This window comes from Phoca vitulina, unplaced genomic scaffold (genome assembly GCF_004348235.1).
Source record: "Phoca vitulina isolate PV1807 unplaced genomic scaffold, GSC_HSeal_1.0 scaffold2, whole genome shotgun sequence".
NCBI lineage: Eukaryota > Metazoa > Chordata > Mammalia > Carnivora > Phocidae > Phoca > Phoca vitulina.
This window is the reverse complement of record NW_022589705.1, coordinates 1031188-1045674: the sequence shown is the minus strand read 5'-3', so window position 1 is coordinate 1045674 and position 14487 is coordinate 1031188. Positions and strand designations below refer to the sequence as shown.

The 14487-nt window shown below is 39.5% G+C and overlaps 1 protein-coding gene across 3 annotated transcripts in view; it reads left to right on the top strand.

Moving 5' to 3' along the window:
- CHD1L (chromodomain helicase DNA binding protein 1 like) overlaps positions 1 to 14487 on the top strand; it is a 164878-nt gene extending 150391 nt beyond the window's left edge. For all 3 annotated transcript variants that reach the window (XM_032420126.1, XM_032420120.1, XM_032420137.1), the window contains exons 20-23: positions 9484 to 9554; positions 11595 to 11709; positions 12657 to 12765; positions 13654 to 14487. In XM_032420126.1, the coding sequence (XP_032276017.1) occupies positions 9484 to 9554; positions 11595 to 11709; positions 12657 to 12765; positions 13654 to 13726 (368 nt within the window). In that variant the 3' untranslated portion in view covers positions 13727 to 14487. The remainder of the gene's footprint in view (positions 1 to 9483; positions 9555 to 11594; positions 11710 to 12656; positions 12766 to 13653) is intronic.

Below are 14487 nucleotides of genomic sequence, written 5' to 3'. Positions count from 1 at the left end.
GAACAAAAGCCCCAAACACTGATTCCCACTGAGCCCATCCCCTGCCACAGGGGCGCAGGGCAACTCCGCCCAAACAGGGTTGCCTGAGTAACAGCCCGGCAGGCCCCTCCTGCAGAAGACAGGCTGGGAAAACAAGAGGCCAGCAACCCTAAGGTCCCAAGAAAACAGGTGCATCTTGCTTGGGTTCTGGTCAATAATTTGGACTCTATACATTCCCTCAAACACATATCAACAGAATGACTAGGAGGAGGAGCCCCCAAAACAGAAAAGACTCAGAGATTATGACTTATGCTGCAGATTTACAAATGGATGCAGATATAACCAAGATGTCGGAGATGGAATTCAGGCTAGCAATTGTGAAGACAATGGCTAGAATGGAGAAATCAATTAATGGCAACATAGAGTCTCTAAGGGCAGAAATAAAAGGGGAATTGGCAGAACTTAAAAATGCTATCAATGAGATCCAATCCAATCTAGATAATCTAACAGCTAGGGTAACTGAGGCAGAACAGCGAATAAGCGAGCTGGAAGACAATATAATAGATAAAAAGGGAAAAGAGGAGGCCAGGGAAAAACAATTCAGAATCCATGAAAATAGAATCAGAGAAATAAGTGACACCATGAAGCGTTCCAATGTCAGAATAATTGGAATCCCGGGGGGAGTGGAGAGAGAGAGAGGACTAGAAGATGTATTTGAGCGAATCGTAGCTGAGAACCTCCCTAATCTGGGGAATGAAACAAACATTCGAGTCCTAGAGGCAGAGAGGACCCCTCCTAAGATCAAGGAAAACAGGCCAACACCCCGGCATGTAATAGTAAAACTTGCAAATCTTAGAACCAAGGAAACCATCTGAAGGGCAGTTAGGGGGAAGAGATTCCTTACGTACAGAGGGAGGAACATCAGAATAACATCAGACCTATCCACAGAGACCTGGCAAGCCAGAAAGGCCTGGCAAGACATATTCAGGGTACTAAATGAGAAGAACATGCAGCCAAGAATACTTTATCTGGCAAGGCTGTCATTTAGAATGGATGGAGAGATGCAGAGCTTCCATGACCGGCAGAAGTTGGAAGAATATGTGACCACTAAGCCGGCCCTGCAAGAAATATTAAGGGGGGTTCTATAAAAGGAGAAAGACCCCAAGAGTGATATACAACAGAAATTTACAGGGACAATCTATAAAAACAACGTCTTCACAGGCAACATGATGACAATTAATTCATATCTTTCAATAATCACTCTCAACATGAATGGCCTAAACGCTCCCATGAAACGGCACAGGGTTGCAGATTGGATAAAAAGACAGGACCCATCCATATGCTGCCTACAAGAGACTCATTTTGAACCTAAAGATACATCCAGACTGAAAGTGAAGGGATGCAGATCCATCTTCCATGCCAGCGGACCTCAAAAGAAAGCTGGGGTAGCAATTCTTATATCAGACAAATTAGATTTTAAACTAAAGTCTGTAATAAGAGACACAGAAGGACACTATATCATTCTTAAAGGGTCTATCCAACAAGAAGATCTAACAATTGTAAATATCTATGCCCCCAACATGGGAGCAGCCATCTACATAAGCCAACTCTTAACCAAAATAAAGAGTCATATTGATAACGATACGTTAATTGTAGGAGACCTCAATACTCCACTCTCAGCAATGGACAGATCATCTAAGCAGAAAATCAACAAGGAAACAAGAGCTTTGAATGATACATTGGACCAGATGGACCTCATAGATATTTACAGAACATTCCACCCTAAAACAACAGAATACTCATTCTTCTCGAACACACATGGAACTTTCTCCAGAATAGACCATATACTGGGTCACAAATCAGGTCTCAACTGATACCAAAAGATTGAGATTATTCCCTGCATATTCACAGACCACAATGCTCTAAAACTGGAACTCAATCACAAGAAAAAATTTGGCAGAAATTCAAACACTTGGAAGCTAAAGACCACTGCTCAAGAATGTTTGGGTCAACCAAGAAATCAAAGAACTTAAACAATTCATGGAAATCAATGAGAACGACAACACATCAGTCCAAAACCTATGGGATACTGCAAAGGCGGTCCTAAGGGGGAAATACATAGCCATCCAAGCCTCACTCAAAAAAATAGAAAAATCCCAAATTCACCAACTAACTCTACACCTTAAAGAACTAGGGAAAAAGCAACAAACGACGCCTAAGCCATGCATTAGAAGAGAAATAATTAAAATTAGAGCAGAAATCAATGAATCAGAAACCAGAAACACAGTAGATCAGATCAACGAAACTAGAAGTTGGTTCTTTGAAAGAATTAATAAGATTGATAAACCACTGGCCAGACTTATCCAAAAGAAAAGAGAAAGGACCCAATTAATAAAATTATGAAGGAAAGGGGAGAGATCACGACTAACACCAAGGAAATAGAAACAATTATTAGAAATTATTATCAACAACTATATGCCAAGAAACTGAGCAATGTGGATGAAATGGAGGCCTTCCTGGAAATCTATAAGCTGCCAAGACTGAAACAGGAAGAAATTGAAAACCTGAATAGGCCAATAACCAGTAACGAGATTGAAGCAGTGATCCAAAACCTCCCCAACAACAAGAGTCCAGGGCCTGATGGATTCCCTGGGGAATTCTACCAAACATTCAAAGAAGAAATAATACCTATTCTACTGAAGCCGTTTCAAAAAATAGAAACAGAAGGGAAACTTCCAAACTCATTCTATGAGGCCAGCATTACCTTAATCCCCAAACCAGGCAAAGACCCCATCAAAAAGGAGAATTTCAGACCGATATCCCTGATGAATATGGATTCCAAAATCCTCAACAAAATCCTAGCTAATAGCATCCAACAATACATTAAAAGGATCATCCACCACGACCAAGTGAGATATATCCCTGGGATGCAAGGGTGGTTCAACATTCGCAAATCAATCAATGTGATAGAACACATTAATAAGAGGAGGGAGAAGAACCATATGGTCCTCTCAATTGATGCAGAAAAAGCATTTGACAAAATACAGCATCCTTTCCTGATTAAAACTCTCCAGAGTATAGGGATAGAGGGAACATTCCTCAAGTTCATAAAATCCATCTATGAAAAACCCACAGCGAATATCATCCTCAATGGGGAAAAGCTGAGAGCCTTTCCCTTAAGATCAGGAACACAACAAGGATGCCCACTCTCACCAATGTTGTTCAACATAGAACTAGAAGTCCTAGCAACAGCAATCAGACAACAAAAAGCAATAAAAGGTATTCAAATTGGCAAAGAAGAAGTCAAACTCTGTTTTCGCAGACGACATGACACTTTATGTGGAAAACCCAAAAGACTCCACCCCAAATTATTAGAACTCATCCAGCAATTCAGTAATGTGGCAGGATACAAAATCAATGCACAGAAATCAGTTGCTTTCTTATACACTAACAGCGCAACTGTAGAAAGAGAAATTAGAGAAACGATTCCATTTACAATAGCACCAAAAACCATAAGATACCTTGGAATAAACCTAACCAAAGAGGTAAAGGATCTATCCTCTAGGAACTACAAAACACTCATGAAAGAAATTGAAGAAGACACAAAAAGATGGAAAAATATTCCATGCTCATGGATCGGAAGAATAAACATTGTTAAAATGTCTATGCTACCCAGAGCAATCTATACCTTCAATGCCATCCCGATCAAAATTCCAATGACATTTTTCAAAGTGCTGGAACAAACAATCCTAAAATTTGTATGGAATCAGAAAAGACCCCAAATCACCAAGGAAATGTTGAAAAAGAAAAACAAAGCTGGGGGCATCACGTTGCCCGATTTCAAGCTATATTACAAAGCTGTGATCACCAAGACAGCATGGTACTGGCACAAAAACAGATATATAGACCAATGGAACAGAATAGAGAGCCCAGATAGGGACCCTCAACTCTATGGTCAAATAATGTTTGACAAAGCAGGAAGAAACATGCAATGGAAAAAAGACAGTCTCTTCAATAAACGGTGCTGGGAAAATTGGACAGCCACATGCAGAAGAATGAAACTTGACCATTCTCTAACACCATTCACAAAGATAAACTCAAAGTGGGTGAAAGACCTCAATGTGAGACAGGAATCCATCAAAATCCTAGAAGAGAACATAGGCAGTAACCTCTTTGACATCGCCCACAGCAACTTCTTTCAAGATACATCTCCAAAAGCTAGTGAAACAAAAGCAAAAATGAACCTTTGGGACTTTATCAAGATAAAAAGCTTCTGCACAGCAAAGGAAACAGTCAACAAAACAAAGGGGCAACCCACAGAATGGGAGAAGATATTTGCAAATGACACTACAGATAAAGGGCTGGTATCCAAGATCTATAAAGAACTTCTCAAACTCAACACCCAAAAAACAAATAATCAAGTCAAAAAGTGGGCAGAAGATATGAAAAGACACTTCTCTGAAGAAGACATACAAATGGCTAACAGACACATGAAAAAATGTTCATCATCATTAGCCATCAGGGAAATCCAAATCAAAACCACACTGAGATACCACCTTACACCAGTTAGAATGGCCAAAATGGACAGGGAAAGAAACAACAAATGTTGGAGAGGTTGTGGAGAAAGGGGAACCCTCTTACACTGTTGGTGGGAATGCAAGTTGGTACAGCCACTTTGGAAAAACAGTGTGGAGGTTCCTCAAAAATTTAAAAATAGAGCTACCCTATGACCCAGCAATTGCACTCCTGGGTATTTACCCCAAAGACACAGATGTAGTGAAAAGAAGGGCCATATGCACCCCAGTGTTCATAGCAGCAATGTCCGCAATAGCCAAACTGTGGAAAGAGCCGAGATGCCCTTCAACAGATGAATGGATAAAGAAGATGGGGTCCATATATACAATGGAACATTACCCAGCCATCAGAAAGGATGAATACCCAACTTTTACATCAACATGGATGGGACTGGAGGAGATTATGCTAAGTGAAATAAGTCAAGCAGAGAAAGTCAATTATCATATGGTTTCACTTATTTGTGGAACATAAGGAATAACATGGAGGACATTAGGAGAAGGAAGGGAAAAGTGGGGGGGGAGAATTGGAGGGAGAGATGAACCATGAGAGACTGTGGACCTGAGAAACAAACAGGGTTTTAGAGGGGAGGCGGGATTGGTTAGCCTGGTGATGGGTATTAAGGAGGGCATGTAGTGCATGGAGCACTGGGTGTTGTACGAAAGCAGTGGATCATGGATCACTACATCAAAAACTAATGATGTATTGTATGGTGACTAACATAACGTAATAAAATTTAAAAAAACAAACAAATAAATAAATAAATAAAAATAAAGTTTGAACAGACTGATTATGAGTTAGGAGATTGACTCAGGTTTTAAAAACCTTCCAGGACCAGATGCATTCATGGACGAGTTTTACCAAACATTTTAAGAACAATTAATGCCAACCCTTCTCAGACTCCTCCAGAAAAATTGAAGGGGAGGGAACACTTTCAAACTCATTCTGTGAGGTCAGTATTACCCTGATACCAAAGCCAGGTAAGGATACTATAAGAAAAGAAAACTGTAGACCAATATCCTGATGAATATTGAACCAAAAATTCTCAAAAAAAATATTAGCAAACCAAACCTAAGAACTCATTAAAAGGATTACACACCATGACCAAGTGGGATTTCTCCCTGGCATGCAGGGATAGTTCATCATATGCAAATCAAATGTGATACACCATATTAGTAGAATGAAAAACAAAAATCATTAAACTTCTCAACAGATGAAATAAAAGCATTTGACAAAATACAACATCCTTTCATGATAAAAACCCTCAATAGAATAAGTATAGGAGGAACATACATCAACATAATAAAAGCCATATATGTTACCCACGGTTAATATTGTATTCAACAGAGAAAAATCAAAAGCTTTTCCTCTAAAATCAGGAACAAGACAGGGGTGCCTGCCTATTCTCCTCATTCTTATTTAACATAATACTGGCAGTCCTAGCTAGAGTAGTCAGGCAAGACAAATTAAAAGGTATCCAAATCAGAGAGGAAAAAGTAGAATTGTCATTGTTTGCAGATGATGTGATCTTGTATATTGAAAATCCCAAATTCTCAATACATTGGATTTAATCAGTTGGAAAAAGAACTCTTGGATGTAGTCAATGAATTCAGTAAAGTTGCAGGATCTAAAATCAACACACAAATCAGTTCCTTCTCTATGCACTAGCAATGAAATATCTGAAAAAGAAATCAAGAAAACTATCCATTCACCATAACATCAAACACAATAAAATATCTAAGAATTAGTTTAGCCAAGGAAGTAAAAGATTTAGACAATCAAAATTACAAGTCTTTGTTTAAAGAAATTGAGGAAGACATAAACAATTGAAAAGATATTAACTCTTCTGATCAGTGATTGTGAAATATCGTTAAAATGGTCATGCTCCATAAAGCCATCTCTGGATTTAATGCAATCCCTATCAAAATTCCAGTATCATTTTCTACAGGAATAGAATAAATCCTAAAATTTGAATGAAACCAAAATGACCTTGAATAGCCAAAGCAATCATTAGAAAGAAGAATAAAGCAGGAGGCATCACACTTCCTGATTTCAAACTATCCTACAAAGTGATAATAATTAAAACGGTATGGTACCAGCATAAAAATAGACACGTAGATCAGTGGAACAGAATACAGGACCCCAGAATTAAACCTCTACATACATTGCCAACTGATACTTGATAAAGGAGCCAGGAACATCCAATAGGGAAAATGTAGTCTTTTTGGGCAAATGATGTTGGGAAAACTGGATAGCCACATGCAGGAAAATGAAATTGGGACCCCTACCTTACTCCACTCACAAAAATTATCTCAAAATGGATCAAAGACTTAAACATAAGACCTGATGCCATAAAACTCCTAGAAGAAAACGAGGGAAGAAGTTCCTTGAGATTGGCCCTGGCAGTAATTTTTTGTGGAGGACACCAAAAGAACAAAAGTAAAGGAAAAAAAGCAGATTTATGCGATCTGAAGAGAAACCAAGAAAGACATGTATCATATGATCTCACTGATACGAGGAATTCTTAATCTCAGGAAACAAACTTAGGGTTGCTGGAGTGGTGGGGGGTGGGAGGGATGGGGTGGCTGGGTGATAGACATTGGGGAGGGTATGTGCTATGGTGAGTGCTGTGAATTATGTAAGACTCTTGAATCACAGACCGGTACCTCTGAAACAAATAATACATTATATGTTAAAAAAGAAGAAGAAGATAGCAGGAAGGGAAAAATGAAGGGGGAAAATTGGAGGGGGAGACGAACCATGAGAGACTATGGACTCTGAGAAACACTACATCAAAAACAAATGATGTAATGTGTGGTGATAAACATAACATAATATAATAATATAATATAACATAACATAATAAAATAATATAATTTGTGATTATATATGTGTATAATATATATTATAAATATATATAAATAATATAAATTATATTATAAATTATAATAATACAAATTATATAAATAATATAATTTGTGATTAACATAATATAATAATATAATATAACATAACATAATAAAAATAAAGCCCCCCCAAAAAAAGTAAAGGAAAAAAATCAGTAAGTGGGACAACATCAAACTTAAAAGCTTCTGCACTTCAAAAGAAAAAAACAAAATGGAAAGGCAACCTACAGAAGGGAAGAGAATATTTGAAAACCATATATTGGATAAGGGGTTACTATTCAGCATTTACAAAGAACTTGGACAACTCAACAGAAAAAAAAGTCCGATTAATTCTTCCAAAGAAGATTGTACAGATGGCCAACTGGGACATGAAAAGATGCTCAACATCAGTAATCATCAGGGAAATGCAAATCAAAACTACAATGAAATATGACCTCACACCTGTCAGAATGGCTATCATCAAGAAGACAAGAGATAGTAAGTATTGATGAGGATGTGGAGAGAAGAACTGTGATACACAGTTGGTGGGAATGCAAACTGGTGCAATTACTATGGAAAACAGTATAGAGGTTCCTCAAAAAACTACAATTAGAGCTATCATATGATCTAGTAATCCCACTTTTGGGTATATATTCAAAGGAAATGAAAACAGGTTATCAAAGAGATATCTGCATTCCCATGTTGATTTCTGCATTATTCACAATAGCCAAGATAATGGAAACAACTTAAGTGTCTGTCAACAAATGAATGGATGAAGAAGATGTATGCACACACACACACACATACGTCCCTTAATGTGGAATCCGAAACTAAAAAAAAAAACCCAGAATGAAATGGTGGTTACCAGGGTCTGGGGTGGCAGAAATGGTAGAGATAATGTTTAAGGGTACATAATTGCACTTAGGAGATAACTAAGTCCTAGAGGTCTGATACACAGTTCAGGGACTACAGACAACAGAACTTTATTGTAAACCTTAAAATTGCTAAGAGACTAGGTCGTTAATTGTTCCTACCACTAGAAGGAGTGACAGTTATGGGATGTGATTGAGATGTTAGCTCATGCTACAGAGATGATTGTATTGCAGTATAAATGTGAAAATCAATATGCTGTACACCTTAAACTTACACAATATTATATGTCAGTTAATCTCAAAAAATAGACAATAACAAGTGTTTGTGAGGATGTGGAGAAATTAGAACACTTGTGATGATGGTGCAAATGTAAAATGATGGAGCTGCTATTGGAAAACAGTATGGTGTTTCCTGAAAAAATTAAGAATAAAGTTACCATATGATCCATCAATCCCTCTTGTAAGAACTGTAGGCAGGGACTCAAACAGATATTTGTACACCCATGTTGCATTATTCACAATGGCCTAAAGGTGGAAGCAACCCAAGTGTCTGATGGATGGATAGATAAACAGTGCGGTATACAGTGAGCTATTATTCAGCCTTGGAAACCAGGAAATTCTGACACATGCTACAACATGGATGAATCCTGGGGACATTATGCCAAGTAAAATAAGCCAGTCACCAAAAAAAAAAAAAACACAAGTATTGTGTGAACCCACTTAGATGAAGTAACTCCAGTAGATTCAAGAGGTAGAAAGTAGGAGTGGTGGTTGTAGGGGAGATGGGGAGAAGATGTTTAATGAGTATGGAGTGTCAGTTTTGCAAGGTGAAGAGAGTTGTGGAGATTGATTGCATAGCAGTGTGATGGTACTTGATGCTACTGAGCTGTGAGCTTAAAAATGGTTACAATGGTAAATTTTATGTTAGGTATATTTTACCACAATAAAACATTAACAAAATGAAAGTTTTTGAGCCAAAAAAAACCCCTCAGGAGTGGATCATGTGAGTGCCTGGCAAAGGCAGTGACTGAAGCTAAGAGAGTGAGAAAAAGTGAGATTGCAACCTGATTGGCCAAAAAGGAAAGGAGTCGGGGCATTCACAAGAGTCCCTCTTCAGGGGTCTCAGTCCAGAGTGAACCTCACCTTCTGTCTGTTGCTTTTTTATTTTACCTCAGACTTGAATTTGGGAGGCGTCCTTTTATTTCCTATTGATGATAAAGAGTCAAGAAACAAAGGGCAAGATTTGGTAAGTAAAAAAACACCTCTTATCAGACCTAAATTTTGGCTCACATCACCTCCTCCTAAAACCTCTCCTGTTCCTGCTGGCCTCTAGTTGCATGGGCTGTCATAATAAAACACCACCAACACTATACTTTCAGAGATCATTTCTATAGTTTGTTATAAAACATCACCAACTAGGTGGCTTAGAAAACAGATTAATTTCTTCACAGTTCTGGAAGCTACTGGTCCAAGATTAAGGTGCTGGCAGGGCTGATTTCCTCTGAGGCCTCTCTCCTTGGCTTAGGGGTGGCCGCCTGTGTGCTTCCTCACACGGTCTTTCGTCTCTGTGTGCACATCACTGGTGTCTCAGTCTATGTCCAAATTTCTTCCTGTAAGCACAGAAGTCAGACTGGATCAGGCACCACCCTAATGGCCTCATTTTAATTTATTTTCTTCTTTAAAAGGCCCTGTCTGCACACACAGTCACATTCTAAAGTACTGAGGGTTAGGGCTTCAACATAGGAATTTGAGAGGACCCAATTCAACCCATAACGAGCAGGTCGGGCCTCACACTCCACCACACTCCCTCCATCCTCCTTGCTTCTGTCCATCACAGCCCCTGGAACACTGTCCTTTAACTTGCTTGTTCTCGGCACATACCTTAGGCAGGCTCCTCCTAAGAGTGTGGACTCACCCTGTCGTTTTATCCTCAATACCTCACAGAGTACCAGCTTATAGGAAATGCTCAGGAAACACTGAATAAGAAAACATGACTCAGAACTCCAAGCATTTCATCATTTACTGTGTGAAAAGTTCTGTAAAAGATTGTGTTTAGTAGCCAGCCATAAGCAGGGGAGAGGAGCTGATCCATAGTTCTCTCTGCCTATATTAAAATTCTCCTTTGGGGGCACCTGCGTGGCTCAGTCAGTTAAGCGTCCGACTCTTGGTTTCAGCTCAGGTCATGATCTCAGAGTCCTGACATTGAGCCCTGCGATGGGCTCTGCGCTGAGCATGGAGCCTGCTTAAGATTCTCTCCCTCTGCCCCACCCCCCACTCAGGCTTTCTCTTTCAAAAAAAAAAATTCTCGGGGTGCCTGGGTGGCTCAGTCGTTGGGCGTCTGCCTTCGGCTCAGGTCATGATCCCAGGGTCCTGGGATCGAGCCCCGCTTCGGGCTCCCTGCTCGGCGGGAAGTCCACTTCTCCCTCTCCCACTCCCCCTGCTTGTGTTCCCTCTCTCGCTGTGTCTCTCTCTGTCAAATAAAAATAAAATTTAAAAAAAAAAAAAAATTTCTCTTTTTGCATCTGAAGTGTCTCTTAACTTACCAGTCCTCTAGAATTCCTCTAAGATGTTTTATTAACCACACTTAACCTGACTTTCTCAAGGGCCTGAATTCATATTCAATTTAGAGCCAAATCTTACTGACTTAGTAAAGAAATTTAGAAACTGGGCTGAAAGGGACATATATTTTCTTGAGGTTGGTGGTCTGTGTGGCTGACAGCAAAGTGGCTTCTGCCTGCTCATTTTTTCAGTCATTTCTAAAATGCTAAAAAATGTGAACAACACAGTGGTTATGGCACAGATGCTCAGAATCCAGTGACTCAAGAAAACTATTTACAACTGGTTACCATATGGTGGTAGGGATGTCAGTCCCAGACGCTCCCTTGACACTCTCTCCAGTCTCCCCCACTTAGGTTAGGACAGAGATGGGATGGGGGTTGGGAGCTGACTCGAGCATCAGCCAGAGGGCAGGATACAGGAACTGTAAAGTCCTTTCTGCTCCTAAGACTGAAAAATTCTTTCTTTACCATTGAGAGCACTTAGGAAAGACAGCATGTTTTGGACGCTGGTTTTAACATACCTTAAAATGAAGAAGAAATGCTTGTGTATAAAGTTACCACAAAATAAAACAATTACGATAGAAGATTAAGTCATGAATTTGGTAGGACATGGTTCAGGCAGAGCCTCCAAAGAAGATGGAGACGAAGCCCCCTCCGTGGGCAGGTCACTTAGTTGACAGTGCAGCCTTCTTGGGTCATGTTAACCATGTGATGGCTGTTCCTCCTAGTTGGCCTTGATTGTGGCTCAGCACCGTGATCGCTCCAATGTCCTGTCTGGCATTAAGATGGCAGCCCTAGAAGAGGGCCTGAAGAAGATCTATTTAGCAGCAAAGAGAAAGAAAGGTAAGCTTTTCAGGAGATGACTTTCTGTTTCCAGGCATGTGATAGGATGTTTTTTTTTTTAATGTTATGTTAATCACCATACATTACATCATTAGTTTTTGATGTAGTGTTCCATGATGGTGAGAAATGTTAAGACCTCCTTCAATATATATGGTAAAGGTAAGCCCCCATATAAGAGACCACACAAGTGGACCACATCATCTTGATTGGCCTGTTTTTCTTTCCAGATCACTTTCATTATCTCTGTGGACCATCTCCCTGCACTGGGGTATTTGTGTCATGATTTTACAGATGAGGAAGCAGAAGACCAGAGATGTAGTAATCTGGTCAGATGCAATTGGGGAATGCTGTTTATCCTACCCCTTCCCCTCTTGGATAGCCACACCCAGGCCACAGTTCTCTGCCAAAAGTCAGAGTGAAGTTTTATTTCCAAATAAACTCAGAGTTTGTTGAACTGATTGACCTGTTAAAGAATCTGTTTATTTTGGGGCGCCTGGGTGGGTCAGTCAATTAAGTGCCTGACTCTTAATTTCAGCACAGGTCATGAGCTCAGGGTCGTGAGATCGAGCCCCACCTCCAGCTCTGCACTGAGCATGGAGCCTGCTTCAGATTCTCCCTCTCCCCCTTCCCTCCTCCCTCTCTCTTAAAAAAAAAAAAAGTTTTTATCTCCAACATTGATCATATTCTATTTTCATTGTACTTGCTTATTTCCAGAGCCTGTAGGTCTTTGTGTTTAATAGAATTACTTAATTTTTCCTATTATAGTCCTGCCCCAGAATATTTTTGACATTGTATTTTATGCTTTGTGTGGGATACCCCATGATTATGTACATTTTGTCTGTTGGAAACCACAGAGTGACTAAGAGTATAGTTTTATGTATATTTTATACTGAATCAAGTTTTTGATGAATGAAGACATCGTAATCTATTTTTTTCCTCTTTAACAGCGAGTGTTCATCTTCCACGCATTGGACATGCCACGAAAGGTTTTAACTGGTATGGTACTGAGCGACTGATTCGGAAACACTTGGCTGCAAAAGGCATCCCAACTTACATGTATCCTTTTGTGATCTTACTAGTGTGTTCTCTCAGCTCAGAGAAAAGGTCTTGGATTTTCTGGTATCACTAATCAAGATCAAGCCTTCTTCTGCCACGTTTTTTGCTCTGCCCCTCACTAGTGAGACAAAAACGAAGAAGTACTTTGTAACTTGTACATATCCAAGATGAATACACCCAAGCATTTCTGGGTTCCAGCAGCTAGGAGTATATGGGGGGGGGGAGTTCATTGAATAATTGTCATTTGTATATGAGGGGGAGTTCAGTGAATAATTGTCATTTGATAACATTGAATCTTTTCACATTAGGTCTCTAGAGATCCTTCAGGCCTGTAGACAAAGCTCTGTTCACTAAAGTAAACAATTAAACAAATGAGAGAACTATTTTACTTTTGAACCTATTCAATGTATTCTTAGGGTGCAGTGTGAAATTCTTTTTGATCACTAGGATATAATCTAGTACTGCTAGACTAGTATTTTATTCTAATGATCTCCTTAATGTATCAGTTAGCATTGTTTGAACTATTACAATGAGTCTAAAAAAATCACTAGAAGCTGAACTGACCCCAATCATAAAGAAACTCCATCTTTTTACTTAGATACTGGTGTTGTTTTTCACGACATGAAAATCACTGTAAAAACTTAGCAGAAAAGTCCTGTTTTGTATGCTTGTACAATTCAAGCAGTATCAAAAGAGCTTAATAATGAGATAACAATAGCAGTAATGAGTACTAACAGTATTGGAAGAATTTATGATATAGTGAAAGGGAATTAAGGCATGCTACTTTCAGAGTGAATATTTCAATAATTACTAAACTAGAGAAGTAGCAGTTCTGGTAAAGTTGATTTTAAAGTGATGAAGTAGATCTTCCTTGACTCTCCTTATCAGCTATTACTTTCCTAGAAGCCAGGCAGCTCTTCTTCATCCACAGTCCTCTTCCTCGGGACAGATGGTGCCTTAACAGTTGGCCAGTGTCACAGTCAGCATTCAGCAAGCAGTTAATATTTGCCCAGAGCTACTGAATTAGAGTGTTTCAAAAAGGAGTCCAGATCTGGTGGGCCTCTGAGAAACTGTGTTTTCTGAATTCTCATTTTGTTCTCCAGGATGTGTTACTCTGATTTGGTACCTGTAATACAGGGATGCACACCTTAATTGGGAAAGTCCTCTGGCACTTTGCCAGGGCTCCAGTTTGCATAGTTACTTGCATAATAAATTTTCTATCTGTAATGGTTTCATTGCTTTCTTTCTCCTCAATGCAGTTTTCTTCCCCTCCATCAGACTTATTCCTTTACAGAGGACTAGGCTGTGGATTAAAGAGAAATGAAACCGGTTGCTGTGGGAGAAGGAAGCACCTTCAGCCCATTTATGCCTTGGGAAGACAGGACTCTGCAGGGCAGATACTGAGAAGTGAGATTCCTGATCCAGATGAGTGGAGCCCTTCCTGCCCTTCTTTTCACACTGCTTAGCATCAAGCTCTAGAAGACAAAACATTGGCCTAGAGGCCTGTCAAATGTGACTTCAGAGAAACCAGAGGATCACCTTTCCCCCTTCCCACCAAATTGAATTCAGCTTAAAGCAATAAGGGAATTGTGGGAATGGCACAAAGCACAGAATGATGACTAGTGTTATTAGGGAGGGCAGGGGCTGAGAACTCCAAGGGAATGAGTCTTGGGGGAAGACACTATATAAACTGTGGCTTTTCCTACTTTTGTATATAAAGCC